We start from the raw sequence: 17,000 nt of genomic DNA, 5'->3' as shown, positions 1-17,000 counted from the left end.
TTTCACAAGGTTGGTGCTTAAAGGTCTAGAATGAGATGCCTTCCTTCAGATCTCAACAATTTCTAGCTCAGCCAGAGGGCAAAGAGGAGTGCCAAACATTCCTTCATTTTGTCAAGGCAGTGATTAATGATCGCTAATATTTTAATTAAATTGGAATGGATGAGATTACAACATGGGATATGCAATTACGTTGGCATTCTCTGTGCTACCCAAGGGATAGGTAATCTTTCTGATAGTTATCAAACACACGGCTGTGCTTTGTAAATGACACAAGAGGCTCCTCACTGCCTTGGAGATGGTAAATTGATTTTCCTTCAGTTCATGGCCCATTGAGTTTGTGAGGGAGCAGTCTGTGCTCATTTGGCACAGAGGCCAGGATTTCCTCATGGGAAATGAAGGGAACTGCTCATATGCAATGCATAGATCAGAAAACTGATCCTGGAGCATGACTTCCTGCTACTGAAGACAAGAAACAGTCCTGGACACTCCACACATTCAAGCAGCAAACCTGAGTTACTAAAATCTGAATATGCTACACAGGACTCCAGTCTTGCATTTTAAGACAGTAGCATTTCTTTCTTCTCTTTCATTGTCTGCCCCCTCTTCTCCACCCACTTAATAACAGCTTGGTACCAGGAACTGTTTGTTCACATTTTGGGAGTTTTCAAGGAAGCCTGCACAACAGCAACATCAGTTTCTGTTTTATAACTGCACTGTGGAATGCTATTTTTGTTCCAAGGTACTGCAAGCATGTTGGGGAAAATTACATATGACTCAAAATAATCAGCCACCATAGTAAAATTACTTGTCAAGAGAAAAACAGAGACACTTTACCTGGTCTGGGGAGGGCTTGTGGTTGGTTTGGTTGGAATGGGATGAGGATTTGAGGTGGTCATCCTCATAGTTGTCAGCCATCAGCTTCATACGGTTCTGAGTCTATGCAAGAAACAGAAGAATTTCAGCCTAACGTAGTCATAGAGACTAAAGAGACCATAGGCTATTTAGGCTATTCTGTATATCCAAAATCCATACATGTAAAAAAAAATTCACACAAAACATTAGTAGGTATTACTATACGAATAGGAAACACATTCAAACTAGTTCACTGTGAGGCAAAGTTAGTTTTGCAATTAACTGTCTCATCTGACTTTTACCTACTAAACCTGGTGCTGTAGATGTGTGTACAAAGAAGCCAATTCCTTGTTAAAGAATCTTGGGATTAAGATTGAAACTCCAATTTGGAGAAAAAAACAATGAAAACATCAGTTGGATGTACTTAAGGAATTTAAAAAAAGAAGTCAGCTTAAAAAAAAAAAGGTAAACAAGGTGATAATAGTAGGAAAGTTGAATATTGATTATTAACTGAAAAAAAACATTTAATCTAAATATGCAACTCTGTTTTCAATTGATATACCAGACAGGACAAAAATCCTGAGATTACTCAGAAAAATCTGAACAATAAAAAAGCTTTCCTGTGAGGAAGTTAGAAAGTTAATAAATTAGTCTTTGGAAAGAAGAGGTGACGTAATAAAGATGTATAAAATTACGAACTGCATACAGTCAAGCAAAGAATTAACAAAATTTGAAATGAGTTTCTTTACTTTTCTTAGATTTTTTTCAACTTCACAGGAAATGTCAAGATTCAAAAGATATATATATATATTAATCACAAAATATAAAATACATATGGAATTATTGACTACTATATATATGGAAGATACATTTTGTATGAGTTTAAACACAAATGAAAATTCAAGGGGCACTTTCAGCTTGTACAAGGACAACTGACTGAGTACAAGGTTCTCCTGTTCTCCTTATTTCTAGGCAATACATTGTTTAAAAAGACAGGTAAAAATAAATTGAATACTACCTTAACATTACCACTCTAGTTAAGCAATTTCAATGAACATGAAAATACACTACATGGTTGTGTCTGCAAAGGAAAATGTTAGTGACATGAAGCCCTGTTAACATACAACTATCCTGAAGGGAGGTCCCCAGGTACCTACAAACACACACACAGAGCTCACAAGAACCATTCAGACAGAAATAACACTCTGCAAGCAGATTTCAAAAGACAGCTGGATCTTGGGTCTTGCAATGTGAACTGCTGCCTTCGTGTCAGCTGCTTCAGTTGAGGTTGTCTGGCTGCCACTGTCACTGGGCTCTCACATCTGGAGCAGACCCCAAATGGAAAGATGGCATTTCCCAGTTTATAACGTAGATGAAGCCCCACTTTGAGCTTTGTAAAATTCCAGTATTACAAAAAGCCAAAAAGGCTAGCCAGACCTGTGTTAGATATGATACATAGTAAATTATGTATGTGAATTATGTATAGCTAGACATATTAAAATCATCAAAGATTTACTAAAATTAAATGTCTTAAATGAAAGCTCAAAGCTCACTGTAAAAATGCCAGTTGTTGATTCAATCTCTTCATAACTGAATGAATTTCTCATGGAAAAGTATAACTTTAATGAGTCTCAAGGCTAGAGAATGTAGATTCTAATTGACTGTACTCAGATCATTATAGAGAAGGTCCAGGGCTTGAATCTGGATTTGATTTTATTTTGGATTAATTTAACAAAAACTAATAACAAACTGAGCTTAAGCAATAAGCAATTTAATCACACGAAATCTTTATATTGTTTGCTCTGTTTTGTCAAACAAGTTTTGAATTCCAAGTCTGACTCATCATTCATAAATCATTACTTGAAGTGTTCTACATTAATACTTAAACAACCAGTTTACTGTCAAGGTACATTCACTATATTTATTATTTTATTACATTTAAGACTGGATATTTAATAAGTTCTTCTCTGCAAGGAGACCTATTGATTTTAAATGATTTTACCTTTCTTTGGAATTTTTTCATTTTGATAATAACTTTTCACATGACTTTCAATGTGTATGTGAATGGATCTGTTAAGAAGCAGAAGTTTACCAGAAGACTGGTACAAAACATTAACTTTTGTGACAAAAGAAAATAGCTACTCCCAGACAGAGGCAGCATACTTTATGCTATTGCATGTAAAAAATACTGTCTTAGTGCCAATATAGGAATGAAAGAATATACAGATCTAATCATCTGAAGCACAGCATCTCTCACAGAAAATTCTGAAGTGGAATGTAAGAGGTTGCATACCCCTGACATTTAACTTCAAGTAGAATATCCCACTATTAATACTTAGCAGAAAGCATGACAATAGGCTGAAAGAACTGGGCAGGTTTAGCCTGAGAAAGAGGAGGCTTCCTTAATTATTTTGATAGGAGGAAAGCCACATTCTTCCTGGAGGGGACAGGACAAGAGACAGTGGATACAAATTAGAAAACAGAAGGTTCTAGTTAGAGATCAGGAAAAACCTTTTCATAACAAGTATTATCCAGCACTAGAACAGGCATCTCCATCCTTGCAGATTCTCAAAACTCAACCGGACAAGGCCTTGAGCAGTCTGCTCTGATCAGACATGCTTTGAGCAGGTGGTTGGACTAGACGGTATGCAAAGGTCTATTCCAACCTAAATTATGCTGTAATTCTTAGTATTTGGACTTTTCATTTTCAAATAATTATAGTTATCGAGGCTGGAGTTTTCAAAAGTGGAAAAAGCTCAGTTCCAAAATTCTTCCTCTTTGCACAAATATTTAGCTGCTTAGCTCCATTACAGCCCTTTGAATATTTAAGCCAGAACAATGTTTCCAACACCCCAATGATGACAAACATAAAGAATCAGTTCACCTAGAAGGAAGTTTTCTATGTTGCTCCTTTAATCCAACTTTAGCTTCCATTGTTTCTGCTGTTATTCTAAGAGAGCATGTGTCTGATACAAATGTCTTGTCAAGAAAACAACAAATTCAGTATTGTGATTTCCCTACAGGAACTAATTGACACATATATATCCTTGGAATGAGGCAAAAATTATGAAATGGAAGAAAAAAAGTTTATTTCCTGGTGTATACTACAAGTTATTTTCCAGCATTAAAGTTCTAAGCAGTGTTGCAGACATATTTCTAATATAACGTAACAATTTTCTAATTCTCTCTATGTCAGACATGGAAATAAAAAGCTTCTGATTTAGATTGAATGCTAACTGAAGAACTTCTAATTGGGAGATTTCAAAATAACTGGAAATACATGAACTGAATTTTCTCCTATTGCTTCTCTCCAGAAAAAAAAATGTTCACACGGATGGAAATTTCTAGAGTACTGGCATATGGCGGTTGTAATGATTTAAAAACAAACCATTTACTTTATTGTGGGGAACCACTCCAACATCCTGCAGTCCTAAAATGCGTGTCATTGTGCTATTATACAATCCTCTCCCACCTTATGAGGTTATGGCTCAGATCCCAGGGCAAACATTTCTACATCACTGTAAAAAATATGAACAACAAAGTGGTTTAACCACTGTGTCCTGTGAGAAAATAAATGAGCAATGCAGACAAATCAGTTGTGTCAGGAGAACTTTTGTCTAAAACCTACAGAGCTTGTAATCAGAACTAGTGATGATAAGAACTGGATGTCAGATCCAAATTTTGCTTAAAAAATATAATTTGCCATTACAGGTACCTTCTTCATGCATGTGAAGATGAAACACTAGACTGAAAAAAAAATACAAAACCCCACAAAACTCAGTAGGTTTCTTGATTTTTTCCAGAAGGTTTCTTTCTGTTTTGACAGAGTGGATTTCCTAAACTTATTCTTTGACCTCCAGTCACAAAACAAACAAAAACAAAAAAGCACCAAAACCCCAAACAACATCAAACACACACACACACACATGAAACACACCCTGTCAAAGCCTTAGATATCACTCTTCAGTCTCCCTGTAATCACTGCACAAAAGAACAGTCCCACAACCCTTTAGACTAGCATCAATCCTCAAAATTATTGAAGAACCAATGCACAATTTCAGGCTCCTAACTGAAAGCCAGATAGCTTGCCACGAGAGGTCTGCAGGCCACATACAGTGAACTTCAGGTCTAGGACATAACATGTGAAAAAAGCTTTCTCTAGTTATATATGACTATGCTAAAGAACATGCAGATCATGCCTGCCACCCCCTCACACTTCTTTTTTTCCCAGAACTTCTGCAGTCATTTTTTCACCTCCCTGATACACGTATCCTTAATGCCCTTCCTGTTCTAGTCATTACTTAACCTCGGCCCTTGTCCTATTCCTTGCTACAACAGGTGGTTATATTAAAAGAAAAAGCACCCTGAGAAAATATGAGATAAACTTGTTTTTAATCATAAATGTGAATGCTCAGCATTAACACTGCTTTTAAACGCGCTCTTTTCTTCTGTTGCTTCGTGGTTCTGCACTACACACTCACCGTTAACTGTATATTCCCCATACTTTTTCTGGTTATCATACAGTTTGTTTCTGCCTGACTATTATATTCAATAAATGTTTGGGTAAACAAGGAAATTACCATGGAGCAGAGTGGTTCTAATGCAGCCAACACCTGAAAGCTTTCATTCCAAACAGCACTTGTATAATATTTTAGCTGCCAAAACTGTAGCCATGGTGAATTTTGTTTAAGTATCATTATGTTCCTACTTCATGGATGTACTGCTTCAAGGCAAACTCACCTGCAGGTTCCTAAGAGTAAGCTGTTTTACGTTCACTGCAGGCTACACCAGTAGCATGTTTGTGCACCTGTGTCCTGAACACCAAATTAATAGATTTTATCACAGCTAAATTACTATAAGAGAAAAAAATAGACCTCAAGCTGATCAACAATGTAGGAAAGTCAGATTCATATCCTGCTGGTAAAACCCAGAGGAGTGCTGCCCAGGACTGACAAGCTCTCTATAGTGGAATTCCACACATAAATTTGAAAACTACAATTTTAACTTCAGACATTGTTTATATTTTAGAGAATATTTTTATTTGAAAGCTTGTACTACGTTATATGTTGCAATGAGAATACATAGCTTTCTTAAGCATTTCAGCGGGATAGCTAGTGTTCTGGTAACCACGACACTGGCAAGTTTTTGAAACCAAATTTTATTTGAAGGAACAGCATACTTCTGTATCTCTGCACAAGACCTCTAATAAACATCAGATACTAGCTCATAAGCTATGTATTACCTATATTAATTTAGGCAGTTTCATACATCGCATTAACTTACTCAAAGAGTTCTCCTCAAATCTGTTTCTCCACCATGGGACACTGTGGAAACCATGACATCAGTGACTGCTTCCTCATTTTTTGTAAAATACTTGAGTAATGTAATTCTGGCTTTGCTAACCAGTCTAAACAAGCTTTATTAATCCTTTAATGTAGAGTTTAAAAAAGCCCCACATTAAGTAAACATTAATATAATGACTGTACTTGTGACAAATGGATATGCGGTAGAGAGAGTGTGTCAGTGAGTTAAAGGAGTCATCCCATTTCTTTCATAGAATCATATGATTCAGCTCTCAGAGCTAGATGTTTCACTGAGAGCAAACACATATAACTGCAACAGTCTGAAAACTTTTTCTCTATTAATAACTTAGCAATATATATATATTTTTCTAGGTCATTAGCCAAATCCAGTAACTGAAAATCATGCTCCTGCAAAGACTTTCAGATAGTCCTTTTTTCCTTTCTGAGAACACGCACTGAGACATACTCTCTGCAAATACCCAACCATCTCCCTGCTGGAATCTGGCTGCCAGAAACAATGAGAACAAACTCTCTTCACCTGTCATTACAACGTGATGCTGTGCATAACTACCTTGGGCATAATATCCACCTTGAGCATGGGGTCTCTGAGAGACTGCATCAATTATTTTATTGAATGTGCCCTTTACATTCATAATATTTAATGGTCCAGGAGACATTTTCAGATTTGTGAAGATATGGTACATGCTGAATTGTCATTTTTATTTATAAAGTTTAAAAGACACATCATTAGTAAGGTTTGTCTTTCCTTTTGGCTATGTTTCATATCTGCAACTGAAATTGCACTATTAGCAGCAAACAAACACAATGTTCAGCTGAATACAAATGAAAAACCTTTTCATTACTGAAATTCTGTACATCCTGGAGTCTGTGTTTTAGCGACGGCGACAAAGAGCAAGTGCTCCATGCACCTGACGGGGGTTTTTCAAAGCCCACAGGATTTAACACAGATTCTACCTGAGATAAAGGCTTCTCCATCAACTATTGGCAATGTTACAACAATGTTACATTATAAAGTGAACGACTTTATCAGCTCAGTTAATTTCTCTATTTAGTTTTTTCATTTTTCTGTTCATCTCCCCACCTTCAAAAATTACAGACAACCTTCATTCTGGAGAATTCATATTCAACTTCATATTCAAACTTTGAACTAAACTAATGGAGATCATTTGGATATGAAGTTCTCTCTGACGCTTGACATATGCAGATATATGTGGATGGATTTAAAAAACAATCTTTGAACCGAAACCTTCCTTGTACAGGAATGTGTCTCTTGGAGTTTTAATAGTTCCCTAGGAGATGAACAAATAACCAACTACAGGTTTGCCTGCTGACAAAGTTTACTGAAGTCTATTGCTCTGGATCCTCTCTGGTATAGAGAAAACCAGTGGTACGACTGACAACCCAAATCAGACCTTGTGCTTAGGATGCATTATTGTGTTATATCCACATGAGCATTATTCCATCTGTTCTTTTAGCCCTCATGTACTCTCTTTAAGAGACACATCAAGCTGTGTTTAGGTCTGACTGAACAGTGGTAATATAACTGCTTCTCTCGTATTTGTTTCACAATGCCTGTAATCTACCAGACCCAGACTTAAAAGATAAAAAAACTTAAAGAGTAAAATAATAATAATAATAAAAAACTTCTCATCTCATGGCTAACTACTCAGGAGCAAAACATATTTTTGTTCTTTGGCATCTTTTCATTACATGTAAGGGTCTTTGGCAGAAAGATCAGTAAGGTGTGTTTTGCTATACCTTAAAGACATGTCAACAAGGACTGAAGTCTAAGACCGTTTACCATCATATTGTAAACCTAATTTATACAGACTGGGTGACTTTAAAGCAGGATCTAAAGGCCAAATGCCATTCTGTGACAATATCCCCAAAGAATACTGGATCCCTCATACTACACAGCCCCCCAAAATTATTTATTGAAATTGATCTGAAGACAGCAAGCAAACCAAATGAACTGCTGTTTTAATTCTTAGGACAAAATCAAAGAACTGGTTCTATTTACCTTCCAGCAGTGAGCATATACAACCTCTCCATTCTAGGTTTAAAGTAAGCAGCTATTTTTATGAGCCTGCTCTATGGTACTACCTATCAGGGCAAGTCTGATCTCAGCTCCACGCCAGAGCAGAAAAGAAGGTCCTTGCTGTGCCTTTCCTGCCAGAGAAAGTATGAGCTGTAGCCTCTGCTGCCACATGCCCTGAAAGCAAAAATCAACTCATTTATTTAAATCAGCTTAACAGCAACTGGTTGTTGCTAAATCACACTGCTACATTCATTCTCCATCTATTGTGTAGTCCTCATTACTTCTTTCATCAGTTAAGAACTGATTTCTTTTGCAGACAGCATGGTTACACTTGAAGAGCATAGGAGTCCACTCATTTTATGCTAGCTAATGAAATCTGCGTGCTTTGGATTTGTATTCTACGTCTTCTAAGCATGGCCTTCAACCCTATAATAATCTCTTTCTCCAGTACTCCTCCCCCATGCCGTCTCCAGGCAAGAGTCAGCTGGGACCAGTGTGAAAGTATGTATGTTCTGAATGCCCAGGCATATGCATATGCTATGGCCAAACAAAATACATCACGACGCAGTTCTTCTTGCCTTTCTCTGTGTGGGAGCACTACTTTAGACTTTTTTCTCTTCTACCCAGCTGTGGATGTTAATTAATTTCCTGTAAGTTTCACGATCTTTGAGACTTCTTTCCTTCCATCAAATTTGGTTGGAATAGTCGATAAATTCAAAAGCTACTTGGTGGGGACTACAGATCGGGTAAACAAATGGACAGTGCTGTCATTTAAACTCTGCTATGGAGTACATTAAGATAAAAGCTGGTCCAAGCTAGTATGTTTTGCTCAAGTTGTAAAAGTTTGTATGTACTCTCTATGTTCTGTAGTTTTCTGATGCTACTCTCCATGTCTTTTCTTTAAGACTCTGGGAGGCCAAATTGCTACAAATTCTCAAATGAAGAGCAGTGAGACTCATGTTTAGCTCATGTGTCTGCTGAATGTTTAATGTATACAGTTTATTCAGTCTCTTTAACTTACTTTGATGCACACCACTAAAGACAACTGACTTCAAGAAAAAAATGAAACGCTACTTCTATAGTAATGTGAAAGGAAATACCATTCTTTGTCATGGTCCTCATTACTCAAACTGTTGAAAACTGATTGTACTTCTCCTCCTGCTCATTTTCCCCCCTCTCGTAGTGTGTTTGTGGGCCCAAGCTAAAAATCCCATTTTACATTTTATCATCTGCGAGAAAAATAAGGTGAAGCACAATTTGCTTATACACAGAGCATAAGCATTTCTAACAACTGTTGGTGATACATGTATTTTACAAAGGAAAATGAAAAAAATAAAAAATAGTCTCATTATGCTAAGTAATTCCAAGATTAAAAAAAAAAAAGATTACTTTAAACTTGGGCAATTTAAGTAACAAGGTTAAGCACCAGAGATAGGTTTGTCTTACAAAATCTATAAATATCTGAAGGCAAAAACTCTAAATTACCTATATAGTACCCCACAGGACAGACAAATATTTCTATTACAAACTGTTTTTTTTTAATTTTTTATTTTACATAGATAATGGGGCTTTCTGTTTTATTATAACTTGAAATTTCTCCTTCCCTTTTCACTTTGGCTTATCTCCACATCCTGCTCATTTTACTCTCTTCTACCTTACTTCATCCCTCTTCCCTTCATTATTTTTTCTGTTTGGCTCTCCTTTCCAAAGTAAACCCACTTGCTTATCCTCAACTTAACACAGCTGCCTGTATAACCCCAAATGACTTACTCACTCTGCTTCTGTGTCATAGTCTTTCAAATAGTTTTTTTCAGAAAGTTTCTCAGTCCAGTGATACTTACTTACAAAAACTGATTGGCAAAATCCCACCTAGGGCTTTATATGGAAGATGCATCTATTGTAAAATCTTAAAACCTAAGTCATTATCATCTGCTTTGACAAAATCATTTGTAGGCCATCTGCTCAAGTATATATACTTACACCTTACCTTGTTGATGTCATTTAAAAGTTTTCAAATCTTTGACTATTGTGACTGCGTCTTTACAGTAAGTATAGTAAAAGTATTCAATTTTCCAGGTGCTTTTATTTTTTGAAGGTATATACTAGTGTTTTAACCACAGCTCTTTTAGCCTTACATATTTTCACTGTTATTTGACTCACCACTTCAATTGCATTTGCCTGCAGCTTCAAAGAGTTGTTAATAGCAAACCCCCTCTATGCAAGCTGTTCCTGGCAAAAAAAATAGTTATGTACAGATACGAATTCCTAGATTCTAAAGCGATGTGAGCTGCTCAGTATCATCTCAACACAGACTGTCTGTAACAGCCCAGAACCTAACTCTGGGTGTATACATGAATGTGTCTGTGTCTACATGATATAAACAGTGTTGATAGCAACATTTATGGAAAAAAAATCACAAACCTTTAAGACTATTTTGCATGTTCTGAAATTAAATTAAAAAGCTGTTGTGTATGAAAGACAGAAGAAGAAAAACAATGCTATTTTTTTTTTGCCTCACTTTCGTCTTTCAATCTAGGCAAAATTCCCCATATCATGGAGAGAAGAGTTGAAAGGGCATTTCCTTTGACAGCCAACAGGGCTTTGCTACCCTGATCTAAATTAATGCTAAGAATTCTCTTTGTATGGCCAATTATTAGGGCTGACATCCACGTAGAACAGCCCTGTCTCATAAGATTCATACAAACACACAGACATTACATTCCTGTCTGTCCGCACCATCTGTGCGTGTGGTCTGCAGACACAGAATTCCTGTCCATCTACACTGTCCCTGTGTTTGGTCCACAGAGGCAGAATTCCTGCCCAAGCACAAAGCAGCACATGTGCAATACAAGGTTGTGCAGACGACTCCTGTCCATCTGCCCTGCTATTGCATGCAGTATACAAGCAAGGGGAATCACAATAAATTAACAATTTTTTTCTTTTTTCCCCTGCAGAGGTTGGTTTTTAAGTCTGCATCAATGCTTAGATAATAGTACTAGCTGGAAAACTGGAGAAACAATCAGATTTTCTACTGCATTTGTGCCAAAATTATTCTTATTAAGGAAAAAGAAATTCATGGCACACAACATGTAGAAATATGCCAGTTTTGTCAGATAAGTTTACCTAAGGTGTCTGCATTTCATACATTACTCCTGCTACTGCCTTCTCTATTTCTAACCTGTTGTCTTTCTATGATTTACATTACATTATGCCATGAAATAGCAGTAGAGGCTCACCCACTGAGCACCATAAAGCACACTGTAAAGCTTAGAAAAATCTTAGAAAATTCCATCTCTGCTACAGAACCAACAAAAGGAAAAGGTCTGTGGAACAAGATGAAAAACTAGGCAGACCATACCTTTGCTGTTTCTTCCTTAATGATCATTTTAGTGCAAAGTCGTTAAACTTAGAGAGGTAATGGGAAAGCAGATAAGAGAGGAGAAAGAGAAATCTTTTCATCATCTGATAGCAATGAAAAGGATAGAGATGGACAATGAGGAAATACTCTTAGCTTGTGCTCCCCAGTATCCCCCAGTCTGTGGATCCTTCTTTTTCCAGTCCAGGAGCAGGCACTTGCCTGTCTCTTTGTGAGATACAGAAGAGATACAAAATGAAAATTTGTGCATATAAATATTTTCCTGCCAAAAAGAAGAAAAATATAGAACAAGAAGGTACAGTACTTATTACTTCCACAGAGCAAATAAACCCATGCAGTCTTCCAAGTTTAAACAACTTATGTATGCATGTTTTCTTAAGGATCTCTATATTGCTTTTATTTTTTTTTTTTCCCAACAACATTAATGTCAGCAGTTGGCAGCAGTTTGGGTTTCTAGCTGAAACAAAGGAGGTGAGGCCAAGGTTTTATCTACTAGAGTTTTGGAGACGGAGGGCACACTGGCGTGGTGTCAGAAATTACAGTTAAGTTTCAGCTTAACGTGAAAAAAGTGGGAAGATTCATTTCTTAAACTATTAAAAGGATCAAGTATGGTGTAACAGTGAAACCGAGTGTTTAAAAAATTAAGTTCCCTCCTTAGTAAAAATCCCACTGTAAAAACAAGAGATGCCCAGGTTGTTCAAATCCTATGAAGAACTTGGCACGGGTCAGCTGTGAGAGCTCCATTTATTTTTTGTTTATTCAACTACAGGAAATATTTGTATTCACTCTAGGAAAGACAGGAATTGGTGGTAAACAGAAAGGGAACAAAAGACTGAGTTCTGTGATTGTAAAGTTGTGATCAAACAAAGAGAACAATACCTCTAATAAAGCAGCTATCCCTTAACCGGGGCTGTATTGAAGATAAAAGACCATTACTTCCCCCAGGCACCAGTACCGATACTTAAGATCAGACTTAATATTCATTTGGAGACAAAAGCATTATGGAAGTTGAGAGACTAATATTCACTTATTGATAACCTAAAATTGTGTGACATGTTATTGCAAAGGTAAATTTACTCATATATGAAACTGAACATGCTTTAGTACCTCATTGATCTTATGTCCATATGATAAACGTGTGATTTGACCATGTAAATTCAGATAGCAATCTTCTGTTATCTGAGTTTGAGACTTATTTGCTTTTATGCACAATCTTTAAAAGCATTTCTTGGTACTGAAAAGACTCAAACCTTTGGTACTATGTTTTAAGGAAAAGAAAGGGCAGGAGAGAAGCCATTCGTTTACTTTGTGTTCAATAAATGTCCACTCAGAGATAGCAGAACACAAATGCCCTAACACAATCTGTCAAAATCACTACCTCGTATTTGACAGCATTGTCCACAGACCTGCATTCATGGCAGGAATGGGAAGCAGGATCTCCATCAGTATCAACTTTCTCATCCTTATCTTTCAGAGTTGGCAGCTGTTAACAGAATCTTCACAACTTCCCAAGTCAGAAAGGAGCAAAAAAGTCTCCATCCTCTCCTTACACACATTTACAAATGTCAAGTGGCAAAAACATGATGGCTAGGGAAAAAAATACATGCCTTTTCTTTGGTTATGAATATTTCTTCATCTCAGAGAGCAGGACATAGAGAACATACTGTACTTATGAAGGAATAAGAGTCGTGGATTTACTTAGCACCAAAACCTACTTGGATTCTTCAGAACGTAAGAGCATGAATTTAACAGAACTGAGGGGAGTCTGCAGCCATCAGCACCAGTCCATTTGCAGATGCTATCATAAGTAACTGATACCTAATTTCATAAACCTGTGACTGATTTTGATAAACCTGATATGCTATTCTACCAGTTTAGTATGCAAATTAGTGAAGGGTTAGAATCAAGAAACTAGATCTAATTGCCAGCATATATCTCAGTTTTCCAACTGCAATATGAAACTTCTATTTTATTCTGCACTATCTATTCACTAGCCCGAGATACAGTGTACTGGACTAGGCTCAGTTGGATTGATTCAGAAAGGGGAATTATTTTCAGAATTTCATGGAGCTTAATACAGTATATGATGAAAAACCTGTGGACAGAGATATTGCAGGGCATAAGCTGAAAAACATCCAAGACCGCTGTTCATCAACAGCTCACTATTTACTGAAGCTGAAGTACATTCTGTAGAGTTAAGACTTAATTTTCATTTAATTTGATGACGGGGATTATAATTCTCTATTGCCGGCTATGTATTTTTCCTTTTGCAAGCAAAAAACTCACTGATTTATTATGTTATTCCCCAGATAAAACCCCAAATATGCAACATATGCTATCTTATAGATCACTATTTTTCACTGCATATTTCTAGGCGCACAATTCTTTCCACCATTCCTCCTTCAAGTAAAGAACACAATTACTTGCATATTAATTTATACAACTGCTAATCTGCAACCTACTTGAAATCTACATCTTTTGTTTACCTCTATGAGACAAGCAGCCAACATGGATCTCTGACTTCCACCTTCTCCTTAAGTATTTTTGGAACACGTTGCATTATCTATCACCTCACCAGTTACAATTCTTATATGAATTAAAACCAGTACTAAAGCTGGTAAAACATTTTTGGCTTTCTGCCTCTACCTTTCTACCAGCTATCAATATGTGAATTTGATATCGGCTGTTCAATGGCATCTTTCACAGTAAACAGATTCAGAATCCCTTTGTAAGGAATATCCTCTGGAAAGTCAATGCAAGGCTTTTCTTCAAAGTCATTTTTGATTATTTGTCAATTCTTTAAAAATATTTGAAGAAATGGGGACTTCCATCACTTTTCCTGCAGTCTGATCCTTAATCATTTAATGCTACAGCCAGAAAGTTGTTATTTTTTTCCTTTCAGCTTACCTCCTCACAGTTTGTAAACTAATGATGTTTTACCTTACTTAGTAATGATTAGGACAAGTTTCCAGAATACAATTTTACAATACTCTGCTAGAAAACACCTGTAACAATGAACTAAATTTTGTAAAAACGTGTTATGTGAGCTATGCCTGTAGCAAAGATTCTGAAACTCTAAACTGATAGAAAGGCATCAGTAAACCCACTGAAGTGGGTTTCAGACAGTTGAAAGGCGAATTGCCATTTATTTAAGAGAGAACACTGAAGTGACACGTTCACTAGGCTTTTCATTCAAACAGAAGTAACCACAAGTAAAGTCTTGCTTTACAGCTTAAGTATGAAACTGTTCAATGTGTTGTGTCTTCCCTGTGCAATAATACCAATAAATGTAGGAACAGATAATCATAACATACCAAGTTGGCACATTTTGACTGGAGATGAAGTTAACAAGACATGTGTGTCTTCTAGACAATTGACGATGCCAGGTAAAACAGCTTAAACTAATAAGAATTATTATTATAGAAAAAGATACATAAATCAAGTAAATATTAAGGATGATCACATGGTCATCTTGGAAAATCACTGTATTTTTACTGCATTACAAGTCATTCTAAATTTTCCTTTATTAGAACTGAAATTGTAGTGTTAAATCCCTTTTTCTTCACACACAATATATTCCCGGGTTTGTTTTTATCAGGATGAGATCTGATCTCATCCTCTTTGTCATCAAAACTTCAGAGTTCAGTAAACAATGTGTCTAAATGACAAGACTTAAATGTAATCATAAACTCTCTGTTTTTCCGGTCAGCATTCAAACATCATCAATCCAAATACCAAAACTGTGATGCCAAACCAGCCCAGCCACAAGAACCAGTTGTTGGAAAGTCTCAAATATTTTATCCCTGAGGCACATCCTGCCACTGGACAACAAACAGGAAGTCATTGTGTATGGACCCTTCCCAACTACCACACAAGCTGTAACAGTCAAGCAAAAGAAGATGCACCCATAATTTTATTCCTTGAATTAAGGACTATTGGCAATCTCAAGCACTTCTAAACTGCTGGTTCTAAGCTTTTGTATCTATCTCATGAATTCATCAGCTAACAGAAAGACTGTCGGAAACTGAGGGTAGCTGTTTTCAACATAAAATTTACAGCACGGAAGTCTTATAAAAATTAATAAACACATGATCTGTTCCAACATCTTCTCTTTATTTAACCACAAAACAATGCCTATCTGATCAGTGGTTTGTGCCACGATAACTACAGAAAATCACCATGTAGTACAATTCCAATGTGAAATGACAATGGCTATATCTATACTGCACTAGTGTCCAGAAATAGTATTCACAGACTAAGGAATTACTATTTTTAGGTCCCAAACTAGGTTTCCGAGTAGAGTCTTCTGGAGCCACTGAGCACATCCATTGTTCTTAACTCATTATTACTACTCTCAAGCCAGTACTTCCCAGTGTGGGCTTGACAAGTATAACTGATGTCAAGAACCATCAGACTGGTTGCCACTTAATGGAGAAGGCAAATAAATGGGATGCAGTCTCTAAACTGCTAACCTAGATTTGTCCAGCAATCCTGATTTTCTAGCCAGGGACAACGATGCTTCAATAACTTAGAATGGGACTTTTTAATCCTTGAATGAGAGAGACTGTAAATGTGGCAGTGGATGCTGTCAACAATTATCCTATTAATTTATATTAATTTGTGCAAAGTTTTAGTGAATTAAAAAGCTGTAAAACTATAATATGAAAATCTTAATACATTCAATAAAACAGAGGAATATTTCTAATAGACTGAAAGAGATTTTTGAAAACTGAGATCAAAGATGGGAAATATCAGTCCATAGAGTATTTTTGTAATGTTACAAATGTCTGGAAAGAATGGGTAGCAAGCGCTGCTTTGTCATCCGAGTTCTGAAGCAATTTTAAAAACCTCAGTCCTTCAGTGAGGAAACGAACCTTGGCCTCCAAGCAAACCTACAGAACCACCATTGCAATGCCCTAAAAACTGCTGACTGAAGCCCTACTCAAGGCACAAGCAGAAAACAGGCATGGCTGTTTACAGCAGGGCCAACAGACAGTTTCTTTCTCTGGAACCATGAGGCCTGCTACAGCAAGGAACTTGCTTGAACATACATCATTATTTAGTAATACAAGAGGTAGAGTGTAAAGGTAAAAGGAGGAAGGAGAGGGGAATGAGTGTATATGTAATACCACAGGAAGATGAAATGCTGCCACAGAAGACTGCTGACACTGCACTGAATGCTGTTACTGTGCTAACAGATGATTAAAAATGATGGGAAAAAAGTCTGGAACACATGGCAAGGAGAAGGTAGTTTCTTTATGTTGTACTTCAAGGCTGTGTTCAAGGGCATGACAGAGCCTCGCCTTCTGTGTCTGCTTGGCTTTGTCAGGTTGCTCGGATCTGTTCCTGGCAGAAGTCTCTGCTTGACAGAAACAATTACTGAGGAGCAATGACTGGCAAAGCAAGCAGT

General features: G+C 36.7%; 1 protein-coding gene across 13 annotated transcripts in view; it reads right to left on the bottom strand.

Annotated features, from left to right (window-relative positions):
• ERC1 (ELKS/RAB6-interacting/CAST family member 1) overlaps positions 1-17,000 on the bottom strand; it is a 307,076-nt gene that overhangs the window by 34,794 nt on the left and 255,282 nt on the right. For all 13 annotated transcript variants that reach the window (XM_040562356.1, XM_040562365.1, XM_040562386.1 and 10 more), the window contains one exon: positions 835-936. In XM_040562356.1, the coding sequence (XP_040418290.1) occupies positions 835-936 (102 nt within the window). The remainder of the gene's footprint in view (positions 1-834; positions 937-17,000) is intronic.

Source organism: Cygnus olor, chromosome 1 (genome assembly GCF_009769625.2).
Source record: "Cygnus olor isolate bCygOlo1 chromosome 1, bCygOlo1.pri.v2, whole genome shotgun sequence".
Classification (NCBI taxonomy): Eukaryota; Metazoa; Chordata; class Aves; order Anseriformes; family Anatidae; genus Cygnus; species Cygnus olor.
Note: the sequence above shows the minus strand (reverse complement) of the source record. Positions and strands in the feature narration are given on the sequence as shown.